Source organism: Hetaerina americana, unplaced genomic scaffold, assembly GCF_022747635.1.
Source record: "Hetaerina americana unplaced genomic scaffold, ioHetAmer1.1.p SCAF_1, whole genome shotgun sequence".
Classification (NCBI taxonomy): domain Eukaryota; kingdom Metazoa; phylum Arthropoda; class Insecta; order Odonata; family Calopterygidae; genus Hetaerina; species Hetaerina americana.
In genome coordinates, this window is record NW_027286069.1 from 98,227,426 (window position 1) to 98,247,840 (window position 20,415).

The window sequence follows — 20,415 nt, forward strand, 5'->3', positions numbered from 1 at the left end:
CTGAATTTCTACTCTACCTGAGTAATTATTTTAAATATAATTATCAGTATCACATATTATTACATCAATTATATGCATAAAACTCAACATTTAGAACGACTATTATTTTAAACATGGTGTATCTTGGTTCGTCTACAGAAATCGGTACAGGTAAACGCAAACATAACCATGGGGCAGTTCTAGGGTTTATATTGACTTCTTAGATACATAGTTCAAGGAATCAATTAAAGAAGTTTCAAATGGTTTTCACTCAAAACTCTAGATAACTGGAACGACCATGTGCTCGCAAAGAACGAAAATATATTCATGTCCACATCAGATAGTTAATTTGCTGATTTACACAGCGGAAACTGACGCAATTTTGATGAAGACAAAAGTATGAAACTAAATGAAGGAATAAGCACCTTATCAGCATTACTGTTCAATAAATATTTGGAGGAGGCAATGAAAGAAATAATAGAATGACCATCGGACTAACAGTGAAAAGGGAAGGGATCAACTTTCCGCGGATGAAATTGCAGTCACGGCAGAGGATCGTGAAGATAATCACTCATCCTTGAAATCAATGCACAAACACTCAAAAAAAATACAGCATGGAAATTGACGGAAATAACATTATAAACCAGTGTCCATGCAAGAGAAACTTTGAAGTTAAATATTGTTTCCAAGAAGATACTTGGGTAAAGTGGAAATTTCATCAGTTCACTCGGAATCATTGTGTCTTGGGATGGAAGGAGCTCGACAGGTATCTAGTGCAAAATTATTCAGGCATAAAAATCGTTTGTGGCAAAGAGTTAACTTTTAAGATTCGATAACAAAGAATAAAGCAATACAGGGAAGTCATTTGGGTTGAAACACCTTAAGAATTAGAGACATGTACCTTTTGATCTAAGAGAGAAGCTTTGAGAACACTGATGGAGGTGGATTCCGAACATCAAATGAAGAGATAAAACAAGAAATAAGGGTAGAGGAACGTAAAAGAGGCTGAAAGGAGCTCTCTCTACACACAACTATGAGAAGGAAAGGTTAGGTCTTGAAAAAATAAGTTATATGAAGAAATTAACAGAAGGTATACAAGAAGCAAATGCTTCCCACAGGAGATAATGGGATAAACGCAACTAATTAAAACGAATATGAGAATGATATAGGGAAAGAGGTTTTCTGATTGATTACGGAGAAATTGAGATGCATTCAATTTACTGGTACCTTTGAAATGAAATACTAATTAATGAATATTGAAATGCTAATAAATGAAATTTACAGGCATCATATTGAATTCATCGTGGGTCATGGGCATATAATAATTCATATCCTGAATTTTATGAAAAAAATTAAGACTAAGTGTTATTATCATTGTATGAAATAATTTCTAAATCTCTTCGAGTGCTACACGCTGTTCGTTCGAAGGGACGTATAATTGTGACCCCTTGTCGCAATCAAAGGCACACATCATTCGACGCACCATCATTCACAATTTATACGCAACCGCTGCCTTTCAAGCCTTGAACAAAAAATCGATTTATTCAGTATATGTTGTTTAGAATTTGTAAAATATGTACTTGGTTATTTGTTTTTTTTTCAAAAATATTTGCTGGCAATCGACACTAACGTTCTATTTGAGGGCATTTTTAGACATAAATTGTAGGACGCTTAAATACTTCAGTTTTAATATCCATTTCAGTGACTCACCGAGTTAGAGCAAGGTAATATTACAGTAATGAACGGGACATTCACATCGAGTCTTGATAACCGCTAACCGATAAGTCTTTATGAGCGATGTATAACAGGAAATTTATACGGCTTGCTGATTGGTGAAACCAAAGATATGTCTGTGAGGGGAGTATGAATTAATAGGTATGCGGATTATATCAATATCATATCATTTTCATTGTTTTGAAAGAAAGGGAGATAGTATGAGAGGATCTACAATCAGACCATAAGCCAGCAGGAGAAGTGGATTTACGTTTATGAGGATGATATTTTTCTCGCCGAGATATGAGCGGCAAGCAAGATTTTCGAAGGTAATAATTGGCCTCGTTCCCAGTCGAGAGAGGAATCCACTCTCTCTGTTGTTTCCCCTTTCACTTTTCCATCTTTCTCTCGGATTCCACAGAATCTGCTACCTTTATGTTCTCTCAGACATCACACGATAACATTCTCGAAACCAGAGGCTGCTTCGACGTGAACATGCAGCTGAATCACACCAAATACTTCAAATGTTCCTTTTTCCGACTCTTAGTAAAGGCGTCAACAATGTCATTGGAACAACCGGAATAGCATAAAGGTAACATTTTAAGGGGCTCATTTAGTTGAAAACAAAAGGGAATAAACTAAGTAACTGGTTAAAATTTAATAATTTTAGTTGTATTATTGTGGCAAATTATATTCATTTGTTGCAAAATTATTGAAATAGTTACAGTTAAGAAAAAATCTTCTAAAAAATTTAGGACTTTATTGGATACGATAATATAACGAGAGGATCGTACATTAGAACATTAATTCCTGGGGAAACTAATGGGAAATTTTACCTGATTAAATAAACGCTCTTATATTTTATGAAAAAGATTTTTCAATATTCGAGTTCAAAGGTTGTAATACTTATTTGTGAAAAAAAATTCACTTGGTTCCATTGTACCAAATATTTATTGCACACCTATTAACAAGTTTTAGTAGCAATGATAATAGTGCGACATTGTAACGCAAACTAATTTTACAGGCACGGTAATATTCAAGAACTTTAAAAAAATTGGGAGATATGAATACTTAATCAATAGAAATTCCTCGAATATATAAGTCCAACTGGATGCATCAAATCCAGGCCCCACTATTTTCATTCCCAGGTTTTTTCAGTTTCTTTATCATTTCCAAGAAACATTTTCTCGTTCCTACCCCATCTTATGACCTTTGTTGATTCCTTCTTTGATTGCTAAGCCTCTCCTGGGTCAATTCACGGTTTACCCATCATTATATACCGCTCTACCTCCTCGTAAATTCAATTTTTCACATCAATTTACCAATTTCCACCAATCGAAGTCAAAATATTTAAAGAAATATCAAGATTTTCAATCTTGATCTGATGGAACATAAGTTTTATTGCCCAAGGATTGATCAATACCCGAACGCTAAGCAACAATAGTCTGCGTTTCTAAAGGTTCTATACCATGATAACCGTCAATTCACACGAGATGCGACATCAGCTATTTTTCAGGAGCGTATTCGGGTGCGAAATTATATGAATATGGTAAATCTCTCTCATTATTATAATCATTATTAATTTAATACGCGTCATATTTCATTTCATAATCAAAGATAATGCTTCTGTCATCTATGAATTATTTTAATTTATATAGCACACTGCACTGAGTAAAAGTTCTAAAGCTTCAATCAAATGACGGGGGGAAGTACAGAGAGAGAGTGTGTAAAATAACTATTCTGATGATGAATAATTAGGGTTAGTTAGACAACAAAGAATGAAAAAAAATTAAAAATACCATGGATTGGGAAGTAAACTGGCGAAAATAGCAAAATGCAATGCTAAAAATAGAAAAATGACGTTTTAGAATGTACTCAAAGATATTCAAGATTACTTTTTACAACTTTTGATAATTAAAGAACTGATTGTACATTTATAAATGATACAGTCGTTGGACATTTTGCTATGGAGGTTACAATGATGATAAGTTCAAAAACTTGTTGATATTATTTAATCGAATTCACCTGGTAATAAAAAAACCTCAAGATTAATGCATATGCAATTACATTAATATTAATTAATTAATATTAAAAAATTATTTATTTTCAAAGAGAACATAATATCAGCCATTTTTTCCTTTCACAGGGCTAATTCTTCAAAATTTTATGCAGGGGTTTCTTTGCATTTTTATTCTAAAGCAATTTTATTCTAGTTTAAGGTTTCTACGATGGATATAAATTTAAGAAAATTAGCCATTTTAGTCAAGGAAAGCATCTTTCTTCTCCCATAAATTTTATAATTCAATGAAATGTTGGAACGAAAATTACTATCCAAAAACTAAAATTTGCTTTAAATCGTAATCACGCATTATCCTCTGTTAACTGATTATCTCCCGAAGTTATTCTTTCTTTTCTACAGAATGAATAATCCGAATGTTTATTATTTTGATGGCTTTAGAAAGATTAAGCATTTTTTAACATTCATTAGCAACTCCCACTACGAAGAAGAACGCCAGATTGTTACATGTCTGTGTTTCGCTGTCTTGGTAATTGGTAATTTCTAATTATTTCATCGTTGGTGAATACTGAGATCAGTTATCTGGTAAATTTAATTCTCTATAAGTAATGTTATGCTTCAATTAATGGGGTTCTAACCTAATGACACAATATTCCAGGTGTAAAAATAGATTATTGCTTCCGAGTTTTAATTTATCTATTCTGCCGCATTTATATAAAAAACTTAAGTTGCTGAAGGGATAGTGGCATGCCACCTCTATGATATACTACGCTGTACCCTTCTTTCAATTTATACAATGGTCAGAGATGATAGTTTGATATCCGGAAATGTACACTTATCAAAATATGATAAAAATGAAACCTTTAATTAAGTATCCCACTTGAAAAATACGAGAATATATCATTTCCCAACAAATAATATCTCCTATTGAGCAATGAAAATATTTCCCTTTATAATAAGCTCTGTTTTGGTCAGCACAATCAATATCGACTATTGAACACCAATCACTTCACACTTAACAATTTAAAATTTTGACAATTTTACAATTGATTAGGATCAAGTGTCGTGCAAAACGTACAGATCTCAAGATTGATCAGATTTATATACTCTTATAACGACGGTGGGACAATAGGTTTTACATGTAGAGCAGTTTGTATATTTTCACCTTACTAAAAATGTACAGCAAACAAACTTCCCTGTGCAACAAGATTGCATTATTCATCCCGTATGAATTTAATGTTAAATAGAAGTAAACAACATGTCTTATGATGTCACAATTTATATTACTAAGTTACTTCATTTCCCTTCAGTATACAACCAGAAACATGATTACTGACTGTTTTATAGTGTGCAAAGGGGATGGTCAATGTGTGGTGTTACACGTCCTCGCGTGGAATCGAGTAGACGTAACGATGGAAAAAAAATACATACGGTTGATCAATTCGCTCCACTAAATTAATCCATTAGAATATGAATACTGCATTAGCTATCACTAATATCCAAAACTCAGGGAATTTCGCCACAACAATTTCAAAGAGAAGAGTAATTTTCAAACTGAAACCTAAAAAATCGAGCAAAAATAATAGGAAAGCATACAGAATCGACATAAAGGACAGCGATGAGAATTTGAGGCTATTACTTACCGCTCCAACGTGATAGGAAATGAGAAGGCGATGTCCATTGAACTGAGGTTAAATTAATTACTTGAAATGCTGGGGTCCCCTCAAATCCAGCTCTACCAGCTGTAAATCTGTCTCAAGGCAAGAAAATCGGACGGATTAATGGAGTGGAGGGGGCCGCGGTAGTTCAGGGGTAGAGCGTTGGACTTCTAACCGGATGGCCCGGGTTCGATTCCCGGACAAGCCTCTCTGGGCAACCTCAGCTTCACCCAAGCTATGTGATTTTTCGGGTACCAGATCTTCCTGGGAAACTATAACCGGCACAGAGAAAGGAATTGCCCCCTACCTTGAATTTCACAGGTCGTCGGGCTTAGTACTGGGTGAGCTCTATCATTTCCTACCAAATGTATCTTCGGATTGATTACGGTGTTTATGGTTTTTCAATGGAGAGTAGAAAGATGAATTAGTTAGGACGAGGATATTCATTTCAACGGGAGGCACTATTCCTATTGGTAAGCCATTTCTTAAATGTTCAGCTCTATCTATCACAGTTCCTATGAGAATGGCCGGTCCCCTGCTCAATGACTAAAAACTTATGTTTATAAGGGTGAAAATAAGAGCTATTAATAGTGAAAATCGTCGTAATAGATGCGAAGAGAGGTTTTATTCAAAGAAACCATTAACTAATATACTGCGTACAAGGAGCTTACTCGCTTAACGCTAGAAATAAATTCATTACTTTAATGATGAGAATTAAACGGTGATACGAGCTTGCAACTGATCTTTAATTAAAATCATGTTGGAATAATGATGTTTAAAAATGGATTCTCAGCCGCCTATAAATTATTTAGTTTTGTTAATAGAGATATCTACTAAGCATTCTCCTTTTTTAATCCTTCATGGCTTGATTACTCGCCTTATAATCAACTATCTGAAGATTCGTTTATACGGGCTCTCCATCTACGTCCAATTTTTTTCCAATCTCTTCACTGCACCATTGCTTCTTGTCCATACGTTTTCCATCGCCTACTTCCTGTCGTTAGCCCTTGGGCTTTCTCCGCAATATTGCCATCAGTTTTTCTCTTCTTCTTTTAATACCCTCTACAGGCTTCTCTCTACACCCACTCTTTAAAGAACACGCACTTTTTCATTTGCTATTCTGTCTATCCATTTCGTTTTTATCATTCCCCTATTGCACCATACGAGTATTTCCATCGCTTCCAATCTCCTTTTCTCAGCTGATCTTAAGCCTCATATCCATAGGAAAGTAAATACATTCGTAACTCAAAACAAAGTTAACCTATTTCAATGCTAGTAATTTTTTCCGTCATAAGTTAATCCTGATAAACTTCTACGACATTCCTGTTCTGCTAACCATAGAGCTATGTCCACACACCTACTTACTAAATTGCTCCTACTACATATTTTACTATAAGGAATACATCACTAATAATTCCGCAGTTTAAATTGCAAAAATCTTCTACTTGGTTCATTGTAACTTTCCTCAGCATAACATGAAAATTTTACCCCTTACGTCAACTAATAAACTTCTGTTGAGTTTCACTCTTGTAATGTATCTATCCCTTCTCCATATTTGTTAGTTGTAAGGCCTTCTGTTTTCTATGTAAGAATATTTATACCCTCCATAAATTACAGAATAATTATCTTACCTCTTCGAATTCCTACACAACCTCTTATCATTTCCTATAATCTTAATCCTCCTCAATATGCACAAAAAATATCAATGGCAATAATGAGCCTTCGTCGTTTCTTTACATTACTTTCTTCCTCCTTAAGCTCTGGTACCCGAAAAATCGCATAGCTTCCCCGGGAATTGAACCCGGACCCTCCGATCCATATATGGATCGGAGGGCCTGGGTCTCTGTCCTCATATGTGTATATAATATACACACACATATATACATATATATGTATGTACTTACGTATATAAATATATGTGGGTCGCGGTAGTCCAGGGGGTAGAGCGTTGGACTGCTGACCGGAGGGTTCCGGGTTCGATTCCCGGGCAAGGCACTCTGGGCACTTGCAGCTCTACCCAAGCTATGTGATTTTTCGGGTACCAGATCTTCCCGGGAAACCATAACCGGCACAGGGAAAGGAACTGGCCCCCCTACCCTGATTGTCGATTCACACGCCGTCGGGCTTAGTACTGGGTGAACTCTACCATCACCTACTAAACCGACCTTCGGGTTGATTACTGTGTTTATGGTTTAATGCATATATATATATATATATATATATATATATAGATATATATATATATATATATATATATATATATATATATATATATATATATATATATATATATATAGACCCATGAGAGACCCATGCCGGGAATCGAGATGGTGCGGGGGCTAGCGTACTGGCTTCCCACCCAGAGGGCCCGGGTTCAAATCCCGGCGGTGTTGAATATTTTTCAGAGGTATCTCGATCCCTGCTTGAGGTGCTTTGTGGAGGGCACTTCTTACGTACGCCGGTAGTGAGTACGCCGTCCGTCGGATGGGACGTTAAACTGTGGACCCCTTGGCGCCTTTCGTAAAGAGTAGGCTAATGCCGACGCCGGGTTTCTCTCCACCCTTCATCCTTTCCTATCCATCCCCTATGGCGCAAATGACCTCAGCTGTCGGTCGCCTCCCCTCAAAACTACTACTACCGAGACCCATGCCATTCGTATATTCGTGGCTAATTGCAATACTTTAAAGGGGAAGGAGGAAATGGAGATTGGGACCGAAGGAGAGGATGTGTGGGATGATATATGCACTCGGAAGGGGTGAGGATGAGGACGAGACCCTGGGAGGGAGATCAATGAATTGGACGCCGAGTGCTGGCAGCTCCAGGGATTAACTAGTTAAGGGGAAGGGGCGACGAACTTGGACCAAGTTGGAATTGGTGTTCCGCCCTTTGGGTGTAGTACGATCGCGCTTGTTGCAAGCGGGTTATGGGCAGGTAATCTTGCGAAAATGCATTCAGCAGCAGCAGCGGGCGGGAAGTAGGAGTATAGATACCCCTTGGTCAAATTTACATTAAACTAATTTTTACGAACGAAAAATGCCCATTTGCCTATAGGTCCTTGTCTATTACTTCGCATGTGCTTGAAATCGTATTTGAAAAACAATATAAGGAGAAAGCAATAACATAACAGCCTACGGTGAGAGATCAGTGATATTGTCTATCTGCACATGTAAGTTTTAATAATAATAATAAAGAAGTTTTCTTCGAAAGCACCATGATATATTTCCACGAAGTGTAGTACATCTTTTGAGACCTGCGCTTTCGACACCAATTGGAAGACAGGGAGAGGGAAATAGGGAGGTGTGCTCTCCAGACGTTGGACTAACAAGATGGATTTCTGAACGACTTTCCGCTCGAATAACTCGAGGAGTCTAAATTGAGATCCAAATACTTGGAAGAACCTGAGCGGTAGGGATATGCCGAGGGTGGGATAATATCAGAGTGAGTGATACATCCATAAGACGTAATGTAAGATTTTCAAGGATGTTGACAGGGTGTTAGGAAAACGGAACGAAGATTTCATAAAATACAGAATGAGTTTGAAAGGGAGTTACGACCAGAGTTAGGCGGGACGGCAGACGTGAAAAGGGGTGTAGAGAGCTTATCAGAGGTCAAAATAGGCGACTTTCCAATAAAAAAGATCATAAATTTTTGTTAGTGTAATGCATTGCGCTAAAACGCTACAGTATTACAATGAATGCATCACACACTTTTCTAACAAAATACCATTAAATAAATTATATATATATATATATATATATATATATATATATATATATGTATAGTACGACCAAACTTTTTACTTTATTCTATATTGAACGACCCTCGTATTACGAGGGGTATTTTGTGAACCTAGGGAGAGGGAGGAGGGAGAGAGGAAGAGATGAAGAGAAGGGAAAGGAAGATATAACATGGAGAGTGTGACTTGCGCTGGAAGAAATATACGGATAGGGTGCCGAGTTTCCAAATCAAGTGCCTTATATGAAGTACCTGTAATAGTAAATAAGAAGTTTGCAGGCACAAAGTACAGAAAATATTATACAGAAGCTAAAAGTAAAATCATTAGACATGGTCACTATTTTCATTCGTAGGTTAAATAATTTGGTCATATACATTATTAATCGACAATATTGATAAAAATATATTTTACATTCAATAGTTTTATATAGAATTTTGATAATGATAATTTTTTAAATATTTTTAGTGTGAAACACAACACTGGCCAACTGATACGACTCAAAGAGTCAAACAATGACAAGGTTGTGAAACCACAAGTACTACACATGTACGTCAACTATGAAAGAAATACAGAAAAAGATAAAACCATCCCCTCTATATCATCTCATTATGTAAACAATTTAAAAAAATCATTTAACTAAGAGATACTCTCGGATTCACTTGCTAAATACTTTTCAAAATTCTAAACATGGTTTAGCTTTTTTTACACTTTTTTTAGCTTTAGTTTTTTACACTTCAAGCGTAGTATTTTTTGAGCGGCTCCATAAAGACTCACGCATCCAACGCTCTGCAATTATTATGGACAGAGTAAAAGTTTGTTTGAAAAAGAATGTTGTTTTCTTCAGTTTCTCAATTCATAACTACCTTACACAGTTCAGAAAGTTAAAGTCCGTACTGTTAATAAAATTGCGTTTGATCAATTTCATCTCCTTCATTCAGGCACTGGATAATTAAGCAACGTCCCGCTTACCACGATAATTGAGAAAAAATTTGGTATTATCCCCCAACACCTTGCAAATGCAGTATTTTCACATACTACTTTATTAATCACATTAAAGGCATTCGCATTGATTACAGCTTAGTTATCGACGACAATGAATTAAAGTCAATTCAAAATTATTGTTTTCTATAATCAGATGCATCCAAATCCATACACATGCACTATTAAATTGCAGTGAGAGAAAAATGAGAGAAATATGATCCGATGGTGGCGTGAAGCGGTAGCGACATCGGTTAATGAGCAAGTTAAGTTGGAAAAATTGTGGTCCCAGTAATTGGCATTAGAAATAGTTCTACAGTCTTCAATGCCTTCCTGGCAACTTGATGCCGAGGAGCGCCGGAGAATACTTGCTAAGTTAAAATGAAACTACTCCGATCGGCGATGAAGATTTAAAGAGATATGATAGTGCCAGCCCCCTCAAATGTAGCAGAAAGATTATACTAGTGCTTAAAAAAGATAAAAAATATCATTAAAATATATACAGACTAAGGACGCCTAAAACGCCTTTGTATAATCCGTAAGATTACTTTATATACAGACACAACAGATTTTACACACTTCGATGCAAAATATAGGCATCAAGAATTAACATTCGAGGAAAATGTGCCAAGAATAAAATTTTCATTTAAGATTTCCAATTAATATGATTAATTCATCAATGAAAAATGTTCATATTGTACGTAAAGTTATAATCCACAATACCACTACTCTTGCAATTACGCCCAATCCTGAAATGTGCTCATATTAATAGTATTCATATATATTCAATACCACTACTCTTGCTGCTCTCGGCCTAAGGGGTTTCTTGCGTTGAAATTTTCCACGTGATATCCCATCGCTGGGAGCTCTTGAGAAGTCTCATACGTCGGAAATCTCGAGGGAAATTTGGACGCAGGAGACGCCTTATAGGCCCCAAAGACAACCAATAATGCAGGACTATACTATTCCTCAGTATATTCCAATGTTCCCTCATTCTATCCCAAGACGTCCTCACACCACAGTAAGCATAAACACTGATGGGCTGAAAAATATTCAAGCCTATCGGAGAACACCGTACAAATTCGACGTAACCCTTTAGTATGTTCGTAATAGGCTTTGAAATTCTTATAATAAATTTATTCTTATACTCTTAAAATTCTTATATAAATTCTGATGCGATATATATCAATAACGAATCAAAAATATCATATCACAATAGCAAAAAGCGCAAGTCACAATATCATGCGTATCGAGCCGAAATCATAAAATCTAAACACCTGCAAACAAGCAGCATGTACACATTGCCTGGAGCTTTAGGTAAACATTTCAGGATTTTCCTCCTTAAATGTTAAAAGTTTTCAATAAAATTCAGTCATTTTAAATTTTGCGTATTACTGCCGTGCACTTGTTCTAGGATATTAAAGTTGTGAAATAATGTTTAAACTGTTCAAAACTTTCAATTTTTTCATAATCCTATTGTTTCCTAGTCATATCACGCCAACGATTAACGGTGTAAACATTGACTATACTTAACTAACTTATCACTATAACCAGAGGAAGCCTGCAGTTATTGCAAGGGAAAACTTTTGCTATTTAAAAAAAATTAAAAAACAGTATAAATCCCCAAGTTTGACTCATCTGATGACGGACGAACCTGGATAAGCGAAAGTTGAACAGCCCAGGCAAATTTTCCCTCTTTCAGAGGTTTCTCACGCATAGAGATTGAGCAGCAGCTTCTCTCACTTACAAGTGTTTAACAAAACGGGGGAAAAGTGATGAGAAATGAATAAACGACATATTATTGTGTAAATATCTAAACACCTTTATTATGTAACGTTATAATTACATAAAGAACTCTGTCGGCGTTTTTTTTTGTTTTTCTGTTGCAATAGTTTGAACATTTATCAAGGCCATAAATTTGATAGAAAATTGACTGATAAAAAAATTGATCCGTCAAAAATTAAAGAAAACTTGTGGACTGTCTTTAAGTAGAACTTATTGTTTCTTTGAAAAAGGCTTTTCCTCTACATTCTAACTCCCGATTGCCTGATTGCCTCTTTCTTTGCTGCCACTTATTATCGTAAATGTGCTTTCACAATTCGTAACAGTGTTGGTCCGCGTAATTCTCCAGTAATTGGCACATCGTCAACCCCGACGGATTCTTTGAAGGTCGGCGTTGATATGCTTATTTCATGAGACACAAATTTGGCCCATCTCCTCTAGTAAGGCCCAACTTTAACAGGTATTTTTCTCTGGCCTGAAATCTTAGTTTCTGGCGCTGGTGTAAATCCCATCATTCTTGAAGCAATTCTTGCCAATAACGTTGCTTACAATATACTACCCACTCTTTCAAATGGCATGCCATGAAGCATGTCTTTATCAGGATTAACCTTTTAGTCTAGGCATATGAGAATATTTTATTTACCTATTTTTGTTCCCTACTCTGCGATCGTAGTGCTCAAATGTACGTATTATAACCTGATTCAACAGCGCCAGTGACTTACTCATGGTATTGGAAGGTAAGCTAATGGTTTTCGTGATTTTGGGTTTCAGCAAGTGCGAATGAGCTGAGCAATTTTCAATAAAATAAACGATTTTTTCCTCCTTTGCTATTCATTTTTCTATCAACTTTCTTCAGTCATCCCTTAACTATTTTCACTGCCATGCAAACCTTTATCTCACTCTCTTAGTCAGCGGCCTGTATTAACACCTGCTAAAATTTATTCTATAAATTTAAATCGTCTCTTCCCATCCCCACTCTCAATTAGGCTAAAATTAACTCCGTTCAAAAATTAAATAAATCAAAGAGAGACAGATAAATTAAATTTTGTTCGGATGCGGAATACGGTTTAGTAAAATTAATTTCGGTTTCACTCTAGGCCATTTTGGTTTCCCAATTGCGACATAGAGGGGTTCGTCCAAAAATCCGTATTTGCGCTCTGAAACATAGTGTTGTGGTATTTTGTTTTCCACTCTGGAGCCCTTCTAGTGCAAATATCAAAGGTTTTCTTTGAAGGGCAATCGAAGGAAAACCCAGCCCCTCCCGCAATGTATAATCTGGAACACGCCCTTCCAGAAGAGTTGACAAATCTCGAGCTCACTGATTACACAAACATCGATACAAAGATTTGCTTTCTTCGGCCGCTTTCTTAAAAGCCATGCCATTCCGCTTTTTAAAACCCTCTAACCTACCATTGCCACCTGAAAGGTTCCATTCTCAATTCTGTGGCGAAGTCTTTAGCTTTTTCTTTGATTAATTGTCCACCTATAGAAATGATTTTATCGATTTTATATATTTCCGTATCCCCCAGAACACTGAGACTTATTGGTATCATTGCCTTTTATGAATTTATGAAAAATTAACTACATATGACTACAGCAAGCCAAAGTCATACAATATATCACTCCATGACTACCCACTTGAACGCAAATTTTTTTAAGTTTATCACTCAACGCAAACACTTTAATTTTTCGTTTATATATCCTAAGAACGCAAAGCATCTCCCTCGTAAATCGACACTTATCAACTAATTATTCTATGCTTATAAGTGAAAATCTAACCCCTCTCAGGTAAACAAAAACCTGCCATAACACGCACAATTCGTTAAATATAATTTGAATACCCTCTCACTTACAGAGGTGAGGGTAAAGCGGTCTCACTTATGAAGGCTCCGACGTCAAAATCGAATCTCTTTTCATGAGGTTACTTTCTCAAGTAAAGAGTTTTAGATACGAAAAATCATATTTAGTCTCACTCATTGAGTTTTCCATCTTATGCAGTTCCCAATTATAAGGGCAGACTGTAGTAAAAAATTTGAATAAGTTATGCGATGAATTGAAAATATTATTACTACTCGTAAAAAATGAAAAAAATTAAAAAGTAACAAAGAATAACTTTCAAAATTAAGGCATTGCATCTCACATATCAGGTGCATCGATTAGGGAAATATTATATTTATGAATGAACTTTAACAATAAGTAAATTCGTTTCTTTCCTGCTAAATTATAGCATTGTAATTCATATTTAGAGGATGACTCTGTTAAAATTTACTGCCGTCGCATCTTCCGTAGTTTCTTGGAATTTGCTAAGTGGTCTCCGCACTGCGGGTATACTTAATGACATTCCCTTGTAGTAAAATTAGGAATTCTCCTCCTTGCATGCTTATCCATGCAGGAAATCTTGGATTTTTCTAGGAATCTTTATGGGAACTAAACGTGCCCATATAACGGCCTTGATAATAACAAAAATGCACAAATTCCGCATTTGCTTAATATTCTGGCACAAAAGTTATAGTGAATGTATACATCGGAGACTTTTAATTTGCTATCTCACTGAATAAAATATTGGAGGGAGGCTAGTGAATGGAGATTTATTATTTATACTCGGTAGCGTACGTTTTAACTACGTAAAATGATAAGCTTTCAAGATGCTCATACGGAGGCTGATGAATTTTCGAATTGTTTACGAGAAAGGTGAAATTTCGAAATAATTAGTCATTTTTTGTTTCGAAAACGCTCACTCCATAGACTAAGGGCACACTCAGTGCGAGTGGGCGCTGTGGAAAAGCGGAGCCAAATCACTGTCATTTGCGCCTTCTTTCTTCGACGGCTGCCAAGGCTGAAAGGCAGGTGGAGGGATGGCCGCGCTTTGATTTTGACACGATATCCTTAAGAAGCGGTTTTTTCCCTAAATCCCTATTCTTTTCCCCTGTTCGAAAGATTAAGTGGATGGGGTTAAATTCGTTTTCGACCTTCCAGACTGCAAATATGCTAATTTTACCGTGCCTTTAATTGACTAACTAAATTTTGACTGGCTGCTTTGGTGTCCTCTTCACTGCGACCATTTTTACACAAAATATTTTAAGGCCTAACATACTTTTTTGAATTTGATTTTTGAACGCACGTTAATGTAATATTTTCCTCAAAACTTGAGAATTTCACGCTGTTCGGGTACCTTATTTGTTTATGACTCTCCATAATGTACATCGCCGGTCGTTTTCATTAGAAATGTTCAATTCACTTTAAAAAATTTGAAAATCTGACGCTTAAAATTTAAACGTACACAAGAGCTCTGTCCAAATATATAAACAGGATATTATTCAGCAACATGTCATTCGATAGCATTATACGCTGATGCACTTAGTGGGTTGCATACATAGTAATGTGACATAGTACGTGCTAGGGGTTAAGAATATAGTAAAGCGGTTCAACACATAAAAAACCATCAAACTGTTAAGCAGCCAACTCTAGGTTGAAAAATTGTGGAAAGTGTCACGGATGCACCAGCAGTACGCTATAGTACCATGCCAGTACAATAATTTCATGAGGAGGAGCAATCTTGTATGAAGTGCAGTCCTATAATACTATAGGAACCGTTCTCATTTCGTTCTTATTCAATTGATTGATTGCAATCCGTAAAAAATGGCAGATCTTGGAAATCAATTATTAAAATGTTGCGGCTAGTTTCACATCTAATGTTTGAACCAACCATAAAAAAAGAATAATGAGGTCATCGTTATTATACTTGAAGCTCATTTGAATTTTTTCAGCACTGTTGCTTTTATCTAATTGAAGTTGGTTTCCAAAGGAAAATAGAGCTACGCTTGGATACATACCTGTCGATACTGATGCAAGCCAAAACAAATCCCGAGAGGAAGAGGCCGAATGTCCTGAAGAACGCCATGATGCGACAGGCAGCATCGCCTGCGTTCCAACTCACCGTCGCCGCCCACGCGATCTCAAGCGGCATCAGGATGAAGGTTACCTTTAAGATTGAAGAGCATTCAATGAAAAACGTTTAGCGCTCGGGTACGTGCCCTAGATGACTTAATTTAAACATAGGTTTCTGACGTATGGAGAGAATTTTCTGCAGAAGAATCCCTAAGAGCATCTAAACCTATATCATACCATGCTACCTGCCACATGGGCGTGAGCTATTGAATTTTAGGCCACAGTTACAGTAATTGGTGATTTATGGCATTCCGTATCGTTATATTTTTGTTAATTTTAAATTTGTGTTCGTGATGTGTCCTACTGCCGAGGGAAAGAATTGTGAGAGTAAAAAGTATTCCATTATTCGGTCTGTCATGAGACAATAGAGCCATAGCCTCCTAGTCAGTGTTAAACTTACATATTTTTACAAGTACCTTAAACATTAAATTGGGGATTTAAAATTCGTGCTCCTACCCCAGGTTAACTAAAATTAACGTAACACATACATGTTACTCTTAACGAAACGGGCAACTTTCCTCTGAATCACGTTTTATTTCCATATCAACTCCTTCTGCGCGCTTTTAAAGGTGAGGTCAAAGCAAAAACACATTCCTCCACAACTTTTTCAATCGAACAATAACCAATTTTTCATCTTATGGGAACTAAAGGCACCCCTGCAGATGTTCCTGAAGTGTTTTCGTCATGTCAGGTCCGATGACGGTGTCAGGTCCCGGTATTTGCGACGTTTTCATCGTTATATATTTTTCATTGTTGATAAGAAAACTGAGATACGGTCAGCAAGTTTATGCATAGAAAGTGACGCGGATGGGTATGTCCTAGGCCTAGAAATACTTGATTGCAAAATATGAAGGGCTAAGAGAACTGAAACCAATGAAGGATGTGGAGGCATATGATATCCCAGTAGAATTAATTAAATTCTAGGAATACGCGGAAGTAGAGTTTTTACAGGCTAACTCATAGAATTTTAGAGGGAGGAATTTTGCAGGAGGGCTTCGTTGTACCAGGGTAAATTCCCATCCCAAAAATGGGGTAAGGCAACCGAATGTGAGGCCTATTGAATAATTAGTTTCATTTAGCAAGCAGTTCTTTTTTTATTTATATATACCCTGCAAGCCACCGCCAGGGTGTGTGATATATAATACATAACAGAATAATTTACCCGAGCATGACCCTACCGCGGTCGAACAATGCTACTATGATCCCCTATCGTTCAAGGAAAAATAGACATCTCAAATATACCTGTTCTACAATAAATCCCTCTAATTTTATTAGCATGATGCCTCCTACCATAGTACGATGGGGTTAATAATACATTTCGACATCACTCCTAAAGAGACTTACTTCCAATTTATGCAAGAGCTTCAATATGTAATTTAACCCTCGCTCCGTGAGTGATTCCCAGCCTAGCTATCTCAGTTGGGTGGTACATAGGATCATCAATTAGAGGGTCGAATGGAGGACAAATGATCACCAACAATTTATCAGTTTTTTGTCTAAAAAAAGAACATTAATGACGTCGTAAATATAAAGGATGTTAGATTACAATCAGGATATTTTTTTCGTTTGTTAGATTTTGCGGAGTTTGATAGGGTGAACTGGTGACTGGATTTCAGGAGAAAGGGTTAGTTTGACGGAAGGGTGGCTTATCGCCAATATGTACAAGTCTAAGATTGCTCAGGTGCTAATGGCGAATAGAGAGTCTTGTCCAGGCTTAAGAGGAAGAGAAATATAAGAATATCTATTATTGCTCACAATTTTCAACAGATATGTTGGAAAAAAGGTGTACTAGGAAGAACTGAGAATCGGAATTAACTTTGTTGGGATATCCATAAAATCATTAAGTTCACGGATGATAAAGTTTTAGCTTGAAAATCAGTGGAACAATCATTGCTGAATGTATTATTAATTCCGTGGGACAGAAATGGGATGAAGATCAGTGGAAATAAAAAAGTATTATTTTGAGAAACAGGAGAGTTAAACGCTTAAATAGGAAGTCATAAATAAGAGTAGGTGAAAGATATTACCATATTAGAAGACTTTTTAACCAAAATGGTCAAAGTTGGATGCACATAAGAGAAAAAAATTCGTTAGGCAAAGGTTTCACAAGGAGAAGGGAATTGAATACAGAGACGGTGATAATGGATGCTCAGAATAGATCAGTTAAAATTTGATATGAAATGTGGTTGATTGAAATGTGGTATGGTCGTTGAAGCAAAATGGTAGGCGTATATCTGAGTTGTTTGAGATGTGAACATGGACAAGGAAGGAAAAGGTAAACTGGATAGAAAGTAAAACCAACGAAGAAGAGCTAGGCACGGAGAAGGAAGAAGAAGAATCAGGAAAAATCCGAAGAAGGACGCATGCAGATTCAGAACATTTAAAGTTTGGACCGAATTTTGATGACTGATACAGATGGGAGGACGTTTGATATGTGAGCTATGGGGAGGAAAAAGTAGGTATATTGGGTGGCACGATGGGAGGAGGAAGTATGCGGAATAAAAGCATTATATAATGTAATTTGGGATGCCACCTTGAATGAAATAACTTGTTTGTAAGAAGAGCAAATGATTGACATGACTTGTGACCAAGCTGAATAGGTAACTCGGAGGACGACATTTGCAAAGAAGAATAATCAATAAACACATCGAATTCACATGACAGGTCAACAGTAAGAATCCAAGCTTTCATAGGTCTCTGAAATTGTTTCCATGTCAAATGGAGATGAAAGGCCTTTGATTGCGAAAAGAATTTGACGGGTTGGATATAAAAGCAATCACATGGGTGCAGCAGAACAATGCCCGCAACATAATAACACAGATGAAAGAAGACACGTTGATTTTTCATCTAGAATTTATTTATTACGACCTAGGTTTCGTTACGGCGTAACATCTTCAGATCCACTTCAGAGCACAGTTCAGGTCACACTGTGTCATTTATTTAGTAACACAGTTCCTCGAGAAAAATGTATACCACAGCTGAAATTCAGGTAGACTCTTACTGAAACCAAAATCATTTCCATTTTAACAACTGCACGCCTTGAGTTTCATTGTAAATAGAACAATCGTAATTAGGTTTACTGCTTATGGTTAGAGGAAAAACTAACGTTTTTCATGAAATGGATGACATGAAGAACAAATAAGCAGAAAAAAATTAACTACGTGTATTTTTCATTGGAATACTGCAAGCACAGTATGAACTATAATGTTTTAGGCCATATGATTTCTTAACTTTTAAAATGAGGAAATTTAGTTAAATTCACTCTATCTTCGGGCGCCAATGAGAGCACGCCATTCTTTGAGAGAGCATTGCAAAGGCAGGCTCTCTTCTAAAGGAAGGAAGTTTTCCCGCGACGAAGCCGACGACTGTTAAAGAGCAAAAAGCGTGAATGCATAAAGAACCACCTGAGTGAAAACCCTTACTCAATGACGAAGATTGAATAAATTGCGGAGGAGGTTGCGAACAAGGTAAAAACACCAACCTCGCCTATTATGTGTGCAAAAATAACTCGCAATGAATAACAGGAAATATAAAACGAGAGAAATATTACAGCCAAAGAGAGCAGAATGTTGACTAATAAAATAGAGATAAATTTATTCAGGAAATTAAAAATATTAATCAGAATTAAATATAAACAGTGAAGTATCAAATGATTTATGAAAGAAATGAAATATGAAAACATTACGAGTGGTTCCATCAGGAATCGCACATTTGATGAAGACAGGAGAGATGATTTCAAGCGGTGAATTTTCTAGTCATTCAATTCAATGGTTATGATCATTTCAAAAATATATTAATTTATAGAAAATATTTTTTTAAATTGAATAACAAAATAAAATAAAAATGCAAGCAAGGGAAATAATATGCAGTTTACATCCGTAGCCCATGTACTCCTGTTTGAAGAGACGGGAGCAAAACTTCCACGGTGGATAGTAAATATTTAATTTTGCTATCTTCATTGCATCTTTTATCAATATTGTTTCGTGCAGGAAATAGGCTCAAAATTATCTGTTCAGTTAATGAATGTAGGGTCACATTTACCATTTTAGATAGTATGAGGCGATTTACAGCCAACGACCTATAATGATAATAGGTGCCAAGTGAAATCGTTTTACTGTGAAAACGGCATGAAGTCGTATTCACGCACTTTGCAATACATCCAGCGAGTGATAAGCCACTCCATTCCGGAAATTCTGGGCGCATCGCTGAATTTCGCTTAGTCTATCACGGAAAACGTGAACTGTTAGTGATATCGTTTTAAAGCTTTCTTTAAGTTTATGGAAACACATAAAAAACGTATTGTAATGGTTTGAACTAAATATTAGAAAATTGTTTACTGCTGAAACCGTAGCTTCTTTTTCAAATCATTGCAAAAAATGAATCGATAACTTAATTTGAAAAACAACGGAGACAATTCCATTCCATACTCCGTCCACGAGAATTTTTGGGGCCCAAATTTTAAATGAAGGCTGCTATTTATCACAGCACAATATTATGCACCTTAATGGCACTGTGGTCACGGTCATTTGCAATGGTAATAACGGCATTAGCGTCCATTATTAAATATTTTTTACGAGAAGGACAATCTTAATGAAGGAAGAAGT

General features: G+C 36.3%; 1 protein-coding gene across 1 annotated transcript in view; it reads right to left on the reverse strand.

The window, feature by feature from the left end:
* The window catches only part of LOC139692771 (adipokinetic hormone/corazonin-related peptide receptor variant I-like), a 310,976-nt gene that overhangs the window by 274,100 nt on the left and 16,461 nt on the right, over positions 1-20,415 (reverse strand). Inside the window, exon 4 of the mRNA XM_071591087.1 lies at positions 15,697-15,845. Coding sequence (XP_071447188.1) covers positions 15,697-15,845 — 149 coding nt within the window. The remainder of the gene's footprint in view (positions 1-15,696; positions 15,846-20,415) is intronic.